The sequence below is a fragment of the Musca vetustissima genome, unplaced genomic scaffold (genome assembly GCF_032173495.1).
Source record: "Musca vetustissima isolate MV318-11 ecotype Yass unplaced genomic scaffold, APGP_CSIRO_Mvet_v1 utg1463, whole genome shotgun sequence".
NCBI classification, from domain to species: Eukaryota; Metazoa; Arthropoda; class Insecta; order Diptera; family Muscidae; genus Musca; species Musca vetustissima.
Window position 1 is genome coordinate 104,012 of NW_026886420.1, and position 21,109 is coordinate 125,120.

Consider the following 21,109-nt stretch of genomic DNA (forward strand, 5'->3'; position numbering starts at 1 on the left):
ACAAATCTTTGTATCATCTGGAACAAAAAACATTAATATCGAACTAGTCAATGTATTAAAATTATTAAAAATCCTTTTAATATTTACTAACCGATTAAAAAAATCGAATAGCAGTTTTGAGGATTGGAGACAACGAAAATGGCACGAAAATTGTTTACATCTTTGGGAATTACACAAAGGTTAGACTCTTAGATCATATCGGATAATCCCTTCGCATATTACTTACTTCCACAAGCCGAGCGTAAAAAAAAAGTTTTCCAGGCGCGTCGGTCTTGTGCGCAGCTCATCCAATTTGAAAGACCCTACTCCCAAATGTTGTCTTCCACATGAACTTTCCATCGAATTCGTGGCCTTCCCCTTCTATGTGCACCATTAGTTGGCTCGCTTTTGTTATGCCTTTTGTCGATCTCCGAGAATAGATGGACGATCTACGTCCAGAGATCTTTCCGATCAAACCTCTTGGATCAAATCGGATAATCCCTCCGTATAACATTCGCCTATGTGCTGCATTTCGAGTTTGCTCGAATGTGAAACATTTTCCCAAATTTGGTGTGCTCCATTCCGAATTCCCAAAAAAATATTGGGAATATAATTCGAGCACATATAGCCTTGTGGATTGAAAACGAAATGAGATCGTACGTGTTTTTCTGAGCACGTACACGTTGAAAAAGAACGCTGAAGTAACATTTAATGTGTTTTTACAATATTTATTTAAAAAATATAGTATTTACATTAGTTTTTATAGTAAAATTAAAGAAAATAAAAAAGGGCTCATTTTATCAAAAACAGCGCGTAACATTTTTGAGATCAATCTGGAAATTCAACCACCATATGATCAAAATAAAAATAGAATCTATAAAAAATCTACTTTTAAGATTTCTTGCAGATGTGTGCCCTTCATTATATCGATGTTGACAAGATCCATGCTCCACTTGCTTATAGGGCGTCATCAAAAATGTTTCTAAAGCGTAACCAATGTCTCCTAGAAGCCAACTATTTTGCATACCATTTCCTCTTTTGTTAATGCTGCCTAGCTGCACTTATATGTCAAATTAAAGCATCATGGCTGGATCCTGGTCTGCAGCTGTCCACAGCTTGCACACATTTGTCTTCCATGACTTTCATTACTCTCCACAATATTTTACACATTGTTGTGCGATCAACACTTATATTTGAATCATTTGCCACTACCCTCTGAAACCCACCAACAGCCAGAAATCTTTGCTGCTAACTGCAGGCTTTCGGGAATGGTACCCTTGTGTATGAAAGGACCAACTTCTCTCAAAATATCCATCAATGCTTATTTTAACACGTTCCAGTATCATTAGACTTTTTCTGGTAGAAACCAGGGCAATTAATAAGCCAGCAGGCATTTTTTTCTTAATTTTGTTGGTAAACAAATTGCAAATTCCAATGAAACATATGTTTTTTTATTGGATACATTTCGTAACATATTGAACACAGCTATGCTTTCGAGCCGCACTTTCGCTCGAAATTGAGCACACCATTTTGCACAACATGGGAATTTAAAAAAGTATGGGAATTCAAAAACTCTCGGAACATGTCACATGGGCGATTACTTTCTTAGGTGGATTGTGACAGAACAATTGATCCATAAGCCGAGCTTAAAAAAGATTTTCGAACTCGGTCGGTATTGTGCGCATCTCTTCCAGTTTGAAATAACATGTTCGGAAATGATCTTTCCATCGAATTTGTGGCCTTCCCCTTCTACGTGAAGTCTTTGATATGTCTTTTCAGCTGGGGCATCCTCACCCATTCTCATAACATGACGTAGTCGCTGCAACTCGATACGTCTGACTGTATAGATATCCGAGAATATATGGTATAACTCACGGTACATTCGTAGGAGATCTTCAACGTCGACGCAGATCGGCCCATAAATCTTTCGGAAAATTTTTTCCCCAAAAACAAAAGCTTCATCATCTGCTTGCGCAAGTACCCATACATCAGTACGGGTCGTATCAGCGTCTTGTAGATGGTGAGTTCGGTCTGGCGAGAGGTGGACTTGTTTTTGAATTGCTTACACAGACAATAGTAGTATCTGTTGGCTAACGCTATTCTTGTCCGGATTTCAAAGCTGATGTCATTAGTTATGTTTACGGCGGTACGAAGTATATAAAATCGCTCACTACCCCGAAGCTGTAGTTTTCAAGTTCCACAGTTGGTCCGACGTCTTACACGTTGGTACCATCAGCTTCTCGCCATTAACTATCACACCCACTTTGTGCAGACTCTGGCTGTTACGGCTCGTAATGTTCGACCCATTATGTTAATGTCGACGGGGTACAGAGTGCCATTTCTGTTCATCTTTGCCTCTCAAATGACCTATTCCAGCAGGAAGTTAAAAAGGTCACATTACAAACTGTTACCTTGTCTGAATCCTCGTTCGGTACTGAATGACTTCGAGAGGTCCTTTCCGACTTTAACTGCTGACATTGTGCCATTTAATGTTATAAAGTTATATCATAGTCGTACTAATTTTGCAGAATGCCAAACGCAGACATGACTTTAAACACCTCTGAGCGGGGCTATCGAATGCGGCTTTGTAGTGGAATGTGTCAATATATTTTTCGTGGGTGTTTTCTAGGATTTGTGGCGGTGTGAAAATCAGGTCTATGGTGGATTTGCCAGGACTGAAACCGTATTACTAAAATCCAATCATATCATTGACCATTGGCTTTAGTCGTTCACACAGCACGATGGATATTACTTTATGTGCGTATATATAACTCTTTTCAAGAGTTATATAGCCAGAATGGTAATCTACTTCGAATTCCGAATATCGAAACCCTATACATTAGGGTCGGCCAATTTTTTTTTTCGTTTAAATCCAGCCCCTAGGATGATTCTATGGACAATTCTAAGCAACTTTGGTGAAGGAACCATGGGTCTATCTCGATTTTAACTATTTTTCATCTATTTTCTAAGAAAAATTACAATTTTTTGGTAAAATTTATAAAAAAAATCAAAATGATGTTATATGGAAATTATTTCTAATATACATACACTGAAAAAAAATTGTCGATCCTACAATTTCCATAAATTCTGCCCTTTGACGGGTCAAAAAGACGCTTATTTGAGGCGGTATGTGGGAGCACACATTGTCTGGTGCACAAAGATTTATCCTATCTTTTTCGTTTTTTAATTTCTCCGAAAATTTCGGGCAAACAAATTGAGGTGTTCCACTCAGACTAAGCCTTTTATGTAGCTCAAGCAGACCAATAGTCACATGATCCGTTTTGCCGAAGAAATAGGCGACTATCTGCTTCCAATATGTTCCCATACCAACAACTTTCTTTGTGTTTGGTTCGTCATCGAAGACCCACAGGGTCTATTGTAGTTTCGTTTGGGGCTCACACACATACAAATCCTAATTGTTGATAAATTTAGTCGAAAACATACATTCCATGGCGAGATTCATTGTTTGAAATAAACGAAACCTTCCTTACGTATATGTGTGTCAAAATTCTAATATAAATGACCCATAGCATCTAATTAGCTTTTATACACAATTGCAGTTATGGTCGGTATATAAGTGCAATAAATTTAAAAAAATCCTTCCATTAAATTCTATTACAATTCTGTTGCTAAAAGTACGCCACCATTTAAATGACCTTAAATAAAAGACAAATGACAAATGTTTTAAAACAATTACGATTACAAAATAACCTCAAATTTTTAAGAAGGAGGTTGGGTGGATGGGAAAAAATACGAAACAAGAAAAGAATTTCAATAAAAAAAATTTTGTTCAACAAAAGGTATTGTTTATACAATTTTTCGGATGGCCACGGCATCAACCGTCAACTGTTTTGTTTTTACGAGCAGCACCCAGAAACCCTAAATACACAATTTAACACTGACAATAACAGTAGACAAACGGAGAACCGTCAAAGACAACAATCAACTGACTAACTAACCAACAAATGGCCGCCACGAGCTTCCGAGGAATCCCACAGCCACTAACAACGACAATAATAATAATAGTAACAATGCCAACTGAAGAACACATATTTTTCCGAAAACAAAAACTCCACACACCAACAAATTAAATGTTTAATTTGACAAAACTGTGAATTGGGTCTCTCTGCACATTCAAGAATTGAAACAATGTTCCACATGAACGGCCTTTGGATGGATAGATGGATGAATGTGAATTCTTTGGAGGGTTATATTGCGAAATATGTGTGGCCAGGCTAATATGCAGTGCAGTGGGATTATTTGTGTACAAAAATACACAAATAAATTATGGACTATGTTACTTAGGTCCATAGGTTAAAATGCCCATTGTATGTAATTCTAAGTCGTAATATAAATGATGAATCCACAAAGGAGAATTTTATGCACAACAATAATTCCTAAATTGGAATTTCCAGTGGATAATGTTTATCGTTTGTGGAAACATATTTTTTGGGGAATATTCCTCCAAAAATGTAATAAGATATTTTGCAACAAGCAAAGTAAATAGCATCCTCCCATGTATGAGGATACCAAAATATTAACACGAATTAGATTTTTTGTAACATTATAGAGGTTTTGGTATAAACCACATATTTATCAATTGACCTTCTTGTTAACTTGTCTAAGAAATATTTTGTAATATTTGATCTTAAACTTAATTGTAAAATTTATGTAGATACTAAACAGTTTAGATTTGTATCTTTCAAAGAATTTCTGTCAAACATTAAAACGGTTAACAAGTCTTTGAAACGGTAATAACGGAACAAACAATGCTTGATAACCTCTACAAAATGTCGGATAATTGTTTGTCATGATACTACTCTTTTTGGTTTTTGCATCCGGTCCTTGGGAATTTTTCCCATCATTGCACTAGAAACTGCTTTGACTTTGTAACCGCAGCACAGATTCCATGCTTTATTTCCATATTAATTTAGCTGGAATAAATTTATGTTTTTTGAGGTGGCGGGGGGAAATACTTCTCAATATTATTTCACGCATTATCATTAGATGCAGTAGTTGCTGCTGCAGCTGCTACAGGCAGCCAACTTCACCATTTCAAAGCTCTTACGTTTTGGTGCCAGTAAAACGGTAACAGTAATTTTTCTATGGGGAATAGTTAAATGCCCAGACAATGAACCGAAACAAAATGAATAATTTTTGGGAAGGTGCTTGAAATATTAGGTTGGGGAAAAATAAAGTCATTATTTTTATAGGAACAACAGGACTTTATTTAACATGTTTCGAAATGTCCAATTTGTTGTATGATTTAAAGGTAACTTCGTAATGTCCCTCTCATAGATGTCCTGCTCTCTATTTGCAAAAAAAAAATCCTCCCTAGATACCAATATTTTACCATTAAAGAAATTTAGCAATACAACAAAAATATGATAATCGCTTGGTGCGGATGCATTATAACTTCGCAACCAAGCTTCCGAAGTTTTTGCACAGGGTTATCGTATGTGTACCATCTCTCATCTCCATTCACCATCCACGATCCATCCTATTTTTTCTGTTAATTGGTGTGGCACCCAAACATCGAGCTTCATTTTGAATCCAGCTTTGGGAAAATGGTTTAAAACAGTCGATATAGCCGATTTTTAGCGACGTTACGACTGCTAACATGCCGGCAACTTCGAACATTTCTCGGATTTTATCGACATTTTCGACGACCAGCCTAATGGATTTATTTTTCCCCAACATAGTATATACTGTTATGGTCCTTTTAAAAAGATATTCTTTAAAAAATCCACGCCTGTTATGGCCCTTTTCAAAAAATATTCCTTAAAAAATCCACGCCTGTTGTGGTCCTTTTCAACAAATGAAAACGTCGTTTTGAGGTTGGCATTCAAAGTACCTAAAATTGACCGGAACTTTTCTATTAGCTTCAGAGAGACCACAGGTATATTTAAGAGCAATTGAAAGTTTTTAAACAGTTCTGCAGAGAGACTACATGTCTTTATAGAGACCACAGACCTTTACAAAGACCAATTGCTGTGTAAATAGGCCTAATGAGAGTGTATAGATATCACAAAAAAATTTATAGAGCAAACAAATTACAGGGGATTCAGATTGAAAAATATGTTAAATTTTTCATACATTATATTGTGAACAGACGTCGTATGCAAAAAACTGGTTGTTTATATTGATGTAAACATCTGAAGAAGGTTGTAATTTAATTGTCTTCAAAACACTTGTTTCTTTCTTTAAATTTTTTGGTATTTCGATATCTTCGTAGATTTCAACATACTTTGAAGAAAACATCTTCTGATTTTGAAATAAATTAAAAAAACACACACAAACATCTGGCCATATGTACAAATAATTCTAATATATACTTTATCTCAATTTGCTAGAGTGTGTATTCAAATATTTTATGTACACAGAATCAATAACATTTCAACACCGAAACCCCACGCCTTCTTTCGTTTCGACAACAAAGCCAGCAGCTCTAAATGTGTTTGAATATCTGTTATGAATATTGTAAAACATAATTATTTTATTTGAACAACGTTTTTATTATTATTTTTGTTTTCAATGTTATATCGAGGGGTAATGGATGCCAGAAGGCGGTAGTAAATTTGTGTGTGTATGTTTGTGCGGTGGCAATATTGAAATTAATAACAATTTTCATCGTTGTAAATTGTTTGATGTAGTGTCAAAATATCGATTCTATTTCTAGTTATCGTTTTGTTTTTGTTTTTTTTTTCTAATTTATAATATTGAAACAATATTGAAAGTTCGTTACGAGCATGGCTGACCTCAGTTCGTCCAGATATTGGAGGTCATGAAATTATAGTGATAACTTGTAAAGTTTTAATTTGTAATATTGGAAATTGATATTCTCACTTAAGGAAATGATATTTAATACATATTGAATTCAGATGTTGAATTCCTGAGGCTCAATTCTTGTTCTATGAAATTTTGCAATAAAAACTTATTTTTTAATATTGATAGAGAATTTGCAATTTTGAATTGTAATTAAAAATAATGCAAAATAGAACAAACTTTCATCAGAAATATTTTTAGAACATTCTTGTTCTAAATATATGTTTATAGCCAGCTCCATTTACTTTTCCATATTTAAAGATGTTTACATCTTCCATAATTACTATATTTAGCCCAAAATTATACCAATAACAGTTTTCATAAAAATATGTAATAACTATTTTTATTTATTTATTTTTTTCTTTTTTCATTTCAGATATTTTGTTCCAACCAACCTTGCTCAGAATCTAAAGAAACTTACTGTAATCACTCTGTAAATAAGAATCTTCGAAAAACTCTTAGCAATTTGAAAAAAAGAAATCGTTCAAAATTTCGTCATAATTTCATCAGAATATTAATAAAAACAAGTTGACAAGAACCACATTTTGAATGCCGCGGTTCCTGCACACTATCGTAAACTTAGTATGAGAGAAAAAGATCATTCTCCAAGAAAAATGCTTCCTAGCCCCAAACAAGGGTCCGTCTACCCTATTCTAGGCTCTATGCCCTACAACAACTACAATTCGAATGTACCTTATGATTTGTCATCACCTGCCCGAAGCAATAGTTCGACAGCGGCCACAGCCCTTACCACCGCCCTAACGGCATTGTATCAAACACAGAAGGATTTGAAAAAAGATAGAAGGCGTGGTCACACGGATCAACCTTTAGATTTGAGATTGGCACATAAGAAACACGATGGCGGAACGACGGGTGAGGGCGGAACAGATGGCGATTCCAACACCACCGAAATGATGGAAGATGAGAATAGCAATTTGGTAATGATAACTGGCGGTCAAATGGACAAGTCCTGTCACAACTCCGAATGTAATAGTAATACCAACACTAATTCCAGAGTCCTACAAGATGGCGTTGCTGGTGATAAGGCAACGGATCTTCATCTATTAAATGAGCTGAACAATAACAACAACAACAATTTCCTGCTACAGAATAATCAAGCTCTGCAAGAACAGTTCGAAGCTTTGAATAGCAAAAAGATGCTAAGGGTTTTGAGGGATCAAGCCAAATCGTTGCCAACTAATTTGGAACAACTGCCATTTCCTGTAACAGCCCTACATCCTACCCTGCTCGAGACAATAGCCAAAGCAATGCCTCCTCTGCCCTATCGTAATCTCTTATTTTTACCACGACCAAATCAGGCCAATAATCCAGCTGCAAATGTTAGCAATTTTCCGTTTTTCTCCTCAACACCAGCGGCGGCCAGTACTCTTGGAAAAGAGACGAAAAAGAATACCACCACTGTGACGGCAACCACCACCACACCTCACATAGCCCAAGCAGATTCCAATATGGCAGATCTGAAGTTTGATGTTGCCACCGCCAATAGAAATTCCCTAACCGAAAGTCTGGCCAATTCGTTGCTGCTCAGTCAAAATGGTCCAGCCATTGGCGGACCCACGCCCCCCACTAATCAAAACACCGCCACCAATGCACCCCATTATCGCCAAAAGAGACCTGCGGTTAATCGTTCCAATGCTCCAGCCGGAGCCAATCATCTGTACAAATCAAAAGATCGTTATACGTGTAAATTTTGTGGCAAGGTATTCCCGCGGTCGGCGAATTTGACGCGTCACCTGCGCACACACACGGGCGAGCAACCCTACAAATGCAAATATTGCGAACGTTCCTTTAGTATATCGTCGAACCTGCAACGTCATGTGCGGAACATCCACAACAAGGAGAGGCCATTTAAATGTGAGATTTGTGAACGATGTTTCGGCCAGCAAACCAATCTCGACCGCCATCTGAAGAAGCATGAAGCCGATGCAGTTTCAATGGGTTTGGGTCTCAACGAACGCATACGTGGAGGTCTACGCCGTTTCTGTGAAAATCCTGCCGAGGAGTCATATTTTGAGGAGATACGTTCGTTTATGGGAAAAGTCACTCAATTGCCGTTAAATTCATCAGCAGCGGCGGCGGCCAGTGCCTCGAAGTTGGCATTAATGGATCATAGTACAACACCGCACTCTGAACCTCATTCACCAGGCCGAAGTTCATCGTATGCTGCCTCAGATCCTGACTCAACAGCCAGTGGCCTAAGAATTATCATAAAGGATGAGCACAGCAACCACAGTACTCAATCAAATGATCAGCAACAACACGAAGAGATCAATGATCCACAACAACCACCAACCGGAGGGTCAGGAGGGTCATCCACACCTCCGCATAGAAGTAATCAGGGCTCCCCCTCGAATATACACGCAAATAAACTAAGTCCTTTTGAAGCATCACCTAGTAGAGAGTGTCCGGCAACAACCTAACATTCAGCGGAAATATATTTTAGTTTATATGAAGAAAACCAAGAGTGCTGTAATTGTTATTCCATGTTCATTGTGAGGGAAATCAAATAATATGCGCGATTGCACCACATAATCACCAGTAAACACAAGTGCAGGTAATATATTGCTTTTTGAAACATCTGAAAAATCATTATTATTATAATATTTCAATAAAAGTAAAACAATTAAACACTTTATCTCAAAACAATCGAAATCTAATCTTTACATCAAGTAAATTTGTTTTTGGTCCGACAAATATTTCAAAGCTCAGAATATTCTCACCTTCCCATTACCATTTATTTTATCCTATTTGCCTATATTAAAACAATATGTATACAATATTGTATGTCTATTACTCTTTTATAAATGCAATAAAACTTCTGCATAAAAACTGTATTCTAATAAAATTAAGTTTAAATATTTTTGATATTGTAAACTATTTAGCATTTGTATCCTCCTCCTATTTGAAGGTTCTATATCATTTAAATTATATCATATCGTTTTTGTTGTAAATAAAAATATCTATAGTTTATGAATCTCCTCGAATTCCTTCAGTATATTTGTATCTGTATGTATGTATCTATGTAAGTTCTACAAAGTTGTTCATAGTTCTTAGTTAGCTTGTCATCTAAACAATACAAACACCCTACGTATGTAACTATGTTGTAAAAACCAATATGAAAAATTCAAAATACTTTTTAATGCATTTTGTATAATATAGAAATAAGAAGAAGCTACAGAAAAAATAGAAACGTATTTCAATTGTACAACAGAAACACTTTTTATGTATTTTGTTTTTAAGAATTAGGTAAAATGTTTTATTATTGAGAATTTATGTTTTATATCGTAAATAAATGTTTTTGCAAAAATTAAAAAATATCTATTTGCATTTTCAAAATCAATTATAGATTAGTTAACAATATCCTGGAACTTAAATTGTCTCAATTATGTAGATATGGTAGGTGATACGTTTTAGAGGATTGGGAATCCTTAATCCTATCTCCTACAAATCTAAATCAGGACAAATATTAAGGGTCCCACACACTATACATCATGCTTTCATGGTTATGAACCAGTTTGTGTATGTGTGTGTGGCAAAAAATTTTGAGTGTAGGTTGTTGTTGGTGTGTAAGGCTGGGTTTTAGAAATTGAACCTAGAAGGGTACGAAAAGTACTAAATATGGTACACTTTGTATTAGGCGAACGGGAAGAGCTAGAATTCTGAAATTTAGAATGTGTGTCACAGATGGAAAGTTAGAAAGATGTAAATGTTTCATTTGGAAATTCGACCTATAGGTGTACTAAAAGTACTAAACTTTACTAAATTTAGGTCAAATTGTATATATATTGAACATATATAGCTAGAACCTTGAAATTTTATATATATTACATGTTGGAAAGTAATGTTGATGTATGGATATGGTTTTAAGCAATTCGTACTTATGTGTATAAAAAGTACGAAACGGTACTATACTATCCTGAAATAAGAATTATTGGAGTACAATTTTGAGTTAGCATTAACAAATTGTACTTATGTGTACGAAAAGTACTAAATGGTACTAAATTTGATGCATTTTGGATTTAGGTGAACAGATATAGCTGGAGTCTTTAAATTGGGAATTAAAATTACTGTTGGTGTGTAGTATTGAGGTAGTTTAGGAAATTCGTACATATTAGTACGGAAAGTACTATATGGTACTACATTTTAGTTGAAATTTGGAATTAAGATTTCTCTGGAAGATCGAGCTAGTATGGGGCCCTTTACTGAGTATTTTTTCCAGAAACTCCGGGTTTACAAATGCAACTTTTTTAAGTAACTTTTAAGCTGCTGATCTTTACGATTCACTTTTTTATTTCTTCCCCTTTGTCATTTTTCATATCAAGGCTCCATATACTGAAAACGTTCAGTATTTTGGTTTACCCCAAGGTAGATATATAAAGTAGCCGCATCGGCGAATTGGGAACATGATATGTCAAAACGGCAAACAAAGCGATTTTAAATTAATTCGCTTTGACATATCAATTTTGAAGCAAATTGTTTTCTACCAATCAGATCACACAATTTTGAAGTATCAAAAAATATTATTTTACTTATATACATATATATATATATATTTTTTTTTGAAATCATTAAAATTAAAATCCGTATTTGTAAATGGAATAAAATAGCGGTGGAGTGATTTCAATATGTGGTCCACGCTGAAAATGTGTTTATAACGCCTCGATATGTTAGCCCTATACCCACCCTTTCGTATAAGGGATTAGTAGATTGGTGAATTGGCTGAATCAATCAGTCTTTTGTGCCAGTTCATCATACTTGTGTCCGCAGTTATGAACCAATTGTCCTGATATTTCGCATTTAGGTTCGGTTCTGGTAAAACACAGCACCCATAGTTTATGGTAATGAAAGGTTTGATTACTCTTGGGGACAAAATTATGACTCGAAATCCATAAAATGTTACATTTGAAGCGGAACCGGGTAACCAATAAGCATGGATGTTTTAATAATGGACACTAAACATGATATGTTAGATTTTGTGTGAATAATAACCAATACTTCATTTTATGACTCGGGGAAGTCATAGTTCGGAAAAATTGGCAACGTATGAAAGAAGATATTTTTCTTCTAAAACCGTATCTAATATGTGGATATATTTGGTCCTTTATGGTATATATAAAATGTTTGCTTATTCCAAATACTCGAATCTTGTTGCGGTTGTAAGAAAATCAAATATTAGATAATTGTCGCGGGATTTTTGCACAATCAGGGTTAAGCTCCATAGAATATTTAAGACCTATTGACCGATCGTCCGAATATACCGCATTGCTCACAAGTTGTTAAATATTTCATAAAATTGATTTCAAAACAATTTTATTACATTTTTGTTTGAAATTTGTATTTTCCTACGGCGAATTGATACGGTTACCTTATTAATATACCTTGGTTTACCCTGTAAATTTCATTCTATTACATTAATTAAAAAAAGTTTAATACTTACAGCCTGTTTTTGTAAAATTCTAAACGAACGAATTCGAGTGACTTACGACCAAACTCCTTGGTTTTGAAAAATATGTCATTTTTTTTTTGTTTTGAATCAAAAAATATTTGTTTACATAAACAAAGGTTTGGTCGTAGTCACTCGAATTCGTTCGTTTAGAATTTTACAAAAACAGGCTGTTATTTCCGTATTGTCAAAAAGCCTTTTGTAATTAATATAAATATGGATATAAAAACGTTACTTCTAAAGGGATTATCATCAATAAAACCCATTAGTTCATGCCATCGTCTATTTATTGAGAATAATTGGTATGTGTCGCAACAATATGGACCATAATTTGACCACTTCGTTACTCTCTTTTTTCCATTTCAGCTATTCCGTACAGTATCAATTAAATGGAAAATATTTAAAAATAACAAAGATAAGAAGGAATCTACGAAAACGGCCAACATTAAAACAGAGAATCAGACGACGACAAAAAATCTATAAAAATTACAAAAACAAAGTCAAATCATATTTAACAAGAAAAATAATCGAAGAATCGTTAAAAGAATTCACAAATGCAAATAAAATTCGAAAAATTGTACTGCAACGTAGTAAAATCGAACAAATTAACATAGACAACCAAATGGATATAAACACCATGGTTTCTAGAGGAACAGAAATGGAAGGCGTAAATTCTAAAATCAATATTGCAACACAAACTACAGCCCAAAAACGAGTTAAAACGGTAAATGTTACCACTGAAACGGATAGAATAGTTTACAAAACATCAGGACAACAAACTTTGGCGTATAATAGGCGAAAATCTATCTCCGTTCCAAGACCCTTACCCAAAGTACGGTATTTCTTATCAAGCTCTAATCAAACTGAGTTACAAACCACCACATGTGACATTCAATGTAAATGTCGAACAATATCTCTGGCCATACAAACAGATGAGGTCGAAACAGCTTCTACTAGCACCCAAGTTTATAACATTGGGGATGACTTTAATAAATCACCTAGTATTCCTCTACAAAATTCGAACGTAAAATCATCAGAACAGGAACTAATCATATTTATTCTAAATGAATTGGGTGAACTAATTATAAATCAAAACAATTTGTTAAGTAATAATTCGAAATTATTAAACCAGTTAACCGAAAAAGCAATGCTTTTTAAAAAACTGCATCTGAATTCTAGTTGGAGGTATGTATAAAATGATTTATAATATTATTCCATATGAAGTATGCATATATTATAACATCAGAAGCAGAACAAAAGAAATGCGAAATCGACACAAAATGATCCCGAAATTGAGTGCAACTAGAGGAATCAAAATTATCGATAAGAGGTAAAAATTCTATATGGAATTTTGTTCTGAAAAAAAACTTTACATTTTAAATTATTTAGTTGCAAGTCAACACAAACAGAAGTAAGGCTAATACCGTTGAATGATGAATACACCCAAACATCATTGGATACGCACCTACGAAGAACTTGGTTTGGTAGAAAAACAAATAGACTCAAATAACAGTTCACAACTCTTTCTGTATACAATCTACAAACACATTATCAAAATCAATCCACTTACCTTTTCAGGATATCTTGCTTATGTGTTCTTGAATTTGTTGATTGAAGAACTGTTTGAAATCTTGAACCTTGAATGCATTGTATGAATTTTGATTGATGTAATTAAAGTGAAACAAGTGCAGGATATCTTGATTATGTATTCTTGAATGTGTTGATTGAAGAACTGTTGGAAATCTTGAATCTTGATTGCTTTATATGTATTTTGATTATAAATAGTTGTATTAAAACGTCAATTTTTTTCTTTTGTTTGTGTTTTTTCTATTTTTTTCTCCTTTTGTTTCTTCATTCTCCTTATGAATTCATTATAACTTGCTTTTATAATTTGGCTTGTTGTTGTATTAGTTATTTTTGTAGGTTATTCTTCTTAGTAAGTATCATTAAGTTAAGAATGTTTTCATTCATTCTCTGCTTCTTATTTTTGAGTAAATTTTAAAAAATTAAATTTAACTACACAATTAACAAAAAAAGTCGACAGCAGACACGGCACACATACGTCGTAGTAAAGACGCTCACTAACATTCATCATTCTCAGACTCGCTCGCTCTCTTAGGCTTAATGCATTTTTAACGGAAATGTTTTATGTGGGGGCTTTATTTCCTCTAACGTGGAAGGGAGTTTAAGAACAAATCATACTAGCGATTTACCACCCCCACCACCTCCTCCGCTGGACTTTGATTTGTTGCCACCTTTTTTGGATGAGGAATTGTAGGATTTGTCGGAACCGGAACTGATATTACCTGAAAATTGAATAAACTATCAGATAAAATTTGCATAGAAATTAATTGCCCATTAGGTAATTTACCTTTATGGCCTGAAGACGATTTCTTAGAATTATTGTATGGATGTCTACTGCCACCCTTGTCACTGTCATAACCAGCCCGCCTTCTTGATTCCCGAGGACTGGGTGGTGGGCTGAAATCGGTTTCTGTGTCATAGGTGGACATAAGATCGCGTTCTGTGCCATAGTTGTAGCGGCTATCTGTGGGTGAGAGTGATCGATATGTTCGTGGTGGTGGTGAATATGTGTGATGCCGATGCCACGAATTGTTACTTTCGTAATCCAGATAGTCATCGTAGTCCATTAGACTTGAGCGTTGTGGTGGCGGCGGTGACATGATACGTCCCAATGGTGCTGGACGCATCTCACCTGGTGGCACAAAAGGAGGTGGTGGTGGCATACCCATAAATGGTGGAGGTGGTCCCATAAATGGTGGCGGTAGGAATGGTGGTGGTGGCATTCTGCCTAACATGGGGGAGCCAGGAGACTCCATATGTATGGGTGATGGGGCATTTGCTAAATCATCGCCCAGGCCTGCAGGACCAGCTGAAGGTTCTAGAAGAGAAAAGGAATAAAACAATCATACTGCCGTGAATTCAGCCAAATGCGGTATTGACTTACTATTGGCTTCATTAACATTGCCACCAGCTAATGCTGTTAATTTTCTACGTAAAGCTGTGGCTTCCGCCCTGGCTTCTTCATAGCGTCTGTCCGATTGGCGTGCTGCCAACCATGTCTCATGGGCACGATTTTCTAGTGTGCCTGTTTGGGCCTTGTGTGCAGCTACTTGAGCTTCAATCTCAGCACGCAAAGCATCATTTTGAGATCTAAACAAAAATACAATGGGCTTTGAGAACATTGAACGGATTTAACGAAATTTTAAAACAATTTACTTCAATGATTGTATTTCCTCTTGCATAGCCGTTAAACGTTCCACAGTTGTACTGGTTTCACCTTGTTGCTGCAACCACATGGTTTCCTTTAGGCTCAACTCTCTAAAGTTGTAAACAAAAAAAAAGTTTTTATTTATTTGGTTTAAATGTCTTTGGGTGGATTCATACTTTTGTAACTGGGTCTCCTTTTCCTTGAAGTAATTGGATAATACTTCTAGACGAGTTTGAGCTTCCAACTTGTCTTTTTCCGATTGGTTGAAGTCTTGTTTCAGTTTTTCCACTTCAGCTGTTGCCACTTGCAATTGATTTTCACATACTTTTCGGGCATCCTACGAAATGAAGTTAACTCTTACAACGTTGCTAATATATTTCAATTTATTGTATTACCAGTTCTAGTTCCAAACGTTCCTTTAGGGTGGCATATTTCTTTTGGGCGTCCAAAAGTTCTGCTCTGATATTGGCCACATCTATAACTTGGGTTATATTTACATTGGGATCCTTTTTCACATTCTTCAGACACTCTTCTAAGGCCTAAATATTTGTTGTGTTATTATTAAATGTCTTTAGTGTACTCATTTGACAATCTTACCTCCACCTTAGCCAGACTAGTCTGCCATTTAGTATGCTCCGCTTCCAGCTTACCACTTAAATCTACAATTTCGTTTTGTAGGCGTTTTATTTCGAAATTCTTTCCCTCCAATGCAGCGGTGATATCCTTGTCAAAATCATTTTTAACTTCATCCAATCGAGTGATAAGACTACCCTTTTCAGCTTCCAACTCATCATTGTCCCTTTGAAGATTAGAAATTTGCGATTCGTAGCGAGCATTTTGTTCGGCAATCAATAGCTGTAATTCGCTATTTTCACGGCTCTTTTCGGCCAAGCTGGCATTAATCTCCAAAATAGTATCTATAAATAGATGGCTCTGATTAGTAAAAGTTTTAAATTGTCCACTCTATCACTTACTTTGCTGTTCGTTCAATTGTTTTTGTAATTCTTCGACACTACTTATGATGCTTTCGTCTCCAGTCTGGTTACTTAATAATTCCGAAACGATTTTATTCAACTCAATGCCAGCATCGGCAGCAGCTTCTAATTCCTTTTGCAATGATGTTATTTGTTCTTGCAATCTAGCCTTTTCCACTAATTCTTCCTCTAATTCCTTTTTAATCGACAACACCATATCATTCGAACCGAAAGAATTATCCTCAATGCTGGACAGCTTCTGTCGGGTCGACATTAAGTTATGCTTAAGAATAGCATTTTCTTTGTGGGAAGCCAATAAACTACTCTCCAATTGATTGAGTTTCGAAAGTAAAGCACCCTCACTGCTGCTATTGCAGAAACAATAATAACCAAAAACAAAGAATAGGGTGGTTGCAGCAACTATGGCTAAGAATGCCAATAAATCACTGATTTCCAAGACCTTAGATGCCAAAGCTTGGACAAAGGTTTCCAGTGTGAATTCGGTGGTTATGAAAGACTTCAGCGAACAAGTACATTCTTCTTCTGAATGGTGCTTAACGGTGTTTTGTGTCGAATGAGGGCAATCATTGGGGCCCAATTTTTCACAGAAACTTCCATCTGCAAGACAAATAAAAGAAAATTTAGCAATAATATATAAATATGTAAATAGAATTAAACATTGACAGAGCATTTGTATATAAATGTGATACTTAATGAAACCACAATTGTTTTGGAAAAGATAAGAAGTAGGCCAAAAACCTCTAAAACAGCGATAAGAAAGTTGTGAGTGACGATGCCTCATTATGAAATTTATTTATTAAGTAAACTTTTCATATTCATATTGATTGTCTATAATCGGATCTATGTGTCATTATCAGAATTATCCACAACAAAAACCTCAGAAACAATCTATTCTTCACTAATCATAGAAGAATTTTTTATACATGTATAATAATTGAATTTGTAAAGGGAAACATACCTTCGTTAGTTTGGTGTAGTGATGCTGGATGTTTGCCACCCATATCCGGATACAATATTCTATTTAACTCATTGTCATCTTCAGCTGGATATTTGGGTTTCTTGCTGTTAGGTAATATATTATTTACGGTATCCATTATGGTGGCAAATAAACCTTTATCCTTCTTATCAATGTGATCGTCATGATGATGGGCTGGTGTAAGTGATGGCAATGATTTTGGCTCTTCTTCCGTTGATTTGGGTGGTTCCGGCGTTACTAGGGGTTGAAGAGGTTCAACATAACCCTGACCTTGTGGAACATCATTATAATAAGAATTGTCAACAGATTGAGGTTTAATTGTAGTAATCTCCGGTTCGCTAACTATGGGAGTGTCGTTAATCGTTATCTCAGGTTTGATTGTTGTTGTTGTTTCGCCTTCATATCCCGTAGATTGCTGCTGTCCGTAATAATCATAATATGGAGTTTCAGTAGGCAATGATGACTCAGTTGTGACTTGATGGTAATCGTATTGAGGTGGTAATGGTGTGTTGGATGATTCAACGTAAGGATTATATTGTGTGGGATTAACATAATCGAAAGTATTTTGCTGTTGATGGGAATCGCTATAGACAGGGGGAATTTCGGTACTAAGCACAGGTGCTTCAGTTGGTTTCAACTCTGGTTGTTGATATGGATCACTGTAAACAGGGGGTATTTCTGTACTAGACATAGGAATTTCAGTCTGTGAATCAAGGTTTGTGGATACTATGGGAGATTCAATTTCATTTCGAATATTTGCTGTGGGAATTGCGGGAGGTTGGTCTGGGGATGTAGGTATATCTGTTTGTACTGTTCCTTCCTGTGTATTGAGTGTATTTTCAATTGGCAATTCCATTGGTAAATCACTTTGTACCACTTGCTCACTTACAGGTTGCTCACTGGAATTTTGCTCGCCTTCTGTTGAGCTGACTACATTTGATGTGGTTTCAGGTGTTGTGCTCTCAGGAAGACTTTGTTCAGTAGATATGTTGATTGTGTTGAGAATTTCTTCCTCATTGTTGGCAGTATTTAAGGCTTCAGTGGTGGAGTTGATGGTACCAGTCTCAGAGGTAATCTCTTGTTTTAAACTATCTTGATTTTGCTCTTCGATAGGAACTTCTTGTTGCTTATATTCCTCTGATTTTACATCATCTGTGGGAGTAGAAGTGACTTCCACTGCAGGTTCTTGTTGGGCATTAGAATCATTTTGGTCCACATTTTCAACACTTTGCTCAGTTGAGGCTTCATTCAACTCAGTCACAATTTCCGGTTGTTCAGTGCTAGACGTAACTACATCACCCTCAGTACTTGGAGAAATTGTTGTAGTCTCCGATAGATTATCAGCAACAGTGTTGGGAGCCTCATCAGTCTTTGTGGTAGTATTTTCTGGGGTAGTAGTTTCCGTTGTTTCTGCTTGCTTAAATTCATTTGTTTCTACATTGGACTTGAATGGAACTGGTTCCATGGGTTGTTTGGTCAATGTTTCCTTGCTATGCTCATCATCTTCTTCGAGTTCTTCGTCTTCATCATAATCACCAATTTCGCCATCATCTTCTTCATCGTCATCCTCGGACATAGGAAGCGTGGAACCCATTGTATGATTTTCTTGATGGTTATCATTTAATGTGGGAATTCTTGTTCCATCCACAATAAGTACATCATCCTGAACAGGTGTTGCAGTTTGTAATGGCAACTCGGCACTCTTGTCTACAGGACTGTTATTGATAGGTTCCGCTTGAGTATTGACAACCGCGACATTTAAAGGAGTAGTAGGAGTTGCAGTTTCCACGTTATTTTCCTCTTGGGAATTGACAACCACGTCATTTAAAGGAGTAGTAGGAGTTGCAGTTTCCACGTTATTTTCAGATGCAGCGGGTAAGGGAGTAGGAGGAACGGCAGGCTCTTGACTACCGGGCTTTACTACATCCACAATATGTTTTAGATCCTTTTCTCTTATTAAGATACGTTCCTCCCTGATGTACTCTTTGGGTGCATATCCTTCACGGCCATTTACCTCTACTCCCCACAGAGATGGATTGGACCCAGCGCTCTTCGACTTAATTCGAATGGGGGAATTGATTTTAAATGAGACCATGCCCTCCTCTCCCGCCCGATAGTTAATTTTCCCCTTGCCCAAAGATATGATTTCTAGAAAAAACGAAAAACAAAAAACAAAACAAGAAAGTTAGCTCTATTATTTGGGCACCACGTAAGTGAGATACCAAGGTAAACCCCTTTCACTTACCTTTACATTTCTCATCGGCACACAACCGTTTGTCTGAAAGTCCATAGGCTGTGTCCCAAAAAACTAGGGTAAATACTAACGTCAGTGCTAATAAATTCGTTGTTGGTGCTTTGGTTTTCCACATTTTGCATTGCGTTTTTCGTTTCTCGTTTATCAGCAAATTTAACTGCTACAGACAATAATAATATTAATATTATTCACTATACTTTTCTATTTCTCTCGTGTAAAATTATAAATTTTTCTTTTTCGTTCGCCACATCACACATATAAAAATGAGTTTTTATTTGCAGAGTTGCCCTTTTTCGTATGACAGTAATGACTAGGGATAAGTAAATCGATTTTTGACTTATCGATTAACTAATCTTTTGGTTTGAAAAAGTTTAAATGTCGAAGTCGACGTTTGATCTTTGAGGAAATCGCAAAGTCGACTTTGAAAAATATACTTTCGATTTTCTTCATAAATACTAGGTTTTGTTATAACCAAGTTATCTGTTGGCAGCAATTAATATAAAAATATGAAGTCGATTTTGAATTAGTCGTTAAAAGACGTAAATGGGGTTGTAAAATTCTTCAAAACGTAGAAGCGTTGATAACAAGCTTCCGATAATAAAGACAATTCGGAAATAATGTTTCATTTCGATAAAGTGATTCGGTTAGGAAAAAAATAAAACATGAGTCTTCTAGCATATTATACATATATTGACTGCCTGAAAATAGGCTATAAAAATTGTATTGTATTTTATAATTCGAAAATGTTCTAATTTGAATTTTTCTATTAAAAATTTGAATTTAATAATGAGAATTGGTATTAAAAATATTTTGAATTATAATTTAAAAAAATCAAATTATAAATTGCAAAATTTGATTGCTAATGCCATGGGCGTTGTTCCCTCTCTCATTCGTTGTTCGACCCATACAAAATTTTCTGCGCGAACACCGACTTTTGTGAACAAAGAGAAAATTCGGTAAATTTTATAGTTTTTCTTTGGCAAAGGCGAAAATGCAAGCCAAGCTGCAAAAATTGCGAATGGTCTTTTAGTTTCCGATACTGTAACAGCCAATTATGTGCAATTTTGGTTTCGTAGATTCCGTTCAGGAATTTTTGATGTTAAAGATGCACCTCGAACAAGTAGGCCAACATAAAACTGTTTTAAACCGTCATACATTATTGCATTGAAAAATTTCTTTAATGATAAAATATAGTTATCTATGGAGGACTTGTATGAGAGAGGCATTATGAAGTTACTTTCATAATGCCTAAGAATTCTGCTTAGCCCTTTAAAATGGCAACAAATTTTGCAACAAAACCGTGTCCAAATAGGACATTCCGAAGAATGTTAAACAAAGTCCTACACTTCATATAAAAAATGAATTTCTTTGGATTTGGGAATTT

The 21,109-nt window shown here is 35.6% G+C and overlaps 2 protein-coding genes across 2 annotated transcripts; one reads left to right on the forward strand and one right to left on the reverse strand.

The window, feature by feature from the left end:
- The first annotated feature begins 7,353 nt into the window (after window positions 1-7,353).
- LOC133333889 (transcription factor Ken) lies at window positions 7,354-9,245 on the forward strand. Its single transcript, XM_061542199.1, has one exon. The coding sequence runs from the start codon at window positions 7,389-7,391 to the stop codon at window positions 9,243-9,245; it is 1,857 nt and encodes a 618-aa protein (XP_061398183.1). The 5' UTR covers window positions 7,354-7,388.
- A 4,905-nt stretch (window positions 9,246-14,150) lies between these two features.
- LOC133333904 (transport and Golgi organization protein 1) lies at window positions 14,151-19,875 on the reverse strand. Its single transcript, XM_061542218.1, has 10 exons — window positions 19,717-19,875; window positions 17,454-19,619; window positions 16,475-17,092; window positions 16,098-16,417; window positions 15,896-16,039; window positions 15,677-15,837; window positions 15,509-15,610; window positions 15,237-15,442; window positions 14,640-15,170; window positions 14,151-14,574 (listed from the first exon to the last, which is right to left on the reverse strand). Exons 1-10 carry the CDS (start codon window positions 19,838-19,840, stop codon window positions 14,465-14,467), a joined length of 4,482 nt encoding a protein of 1,493 aa, XP_061398202.1. The 5' UTR covers window positions 19,841-19,875; the 3' UTR covers window positions 14,151-14,464.
- Between the last annotated feature and the right edge of the window lie 1,234 nt (window positions 19,876-21,109).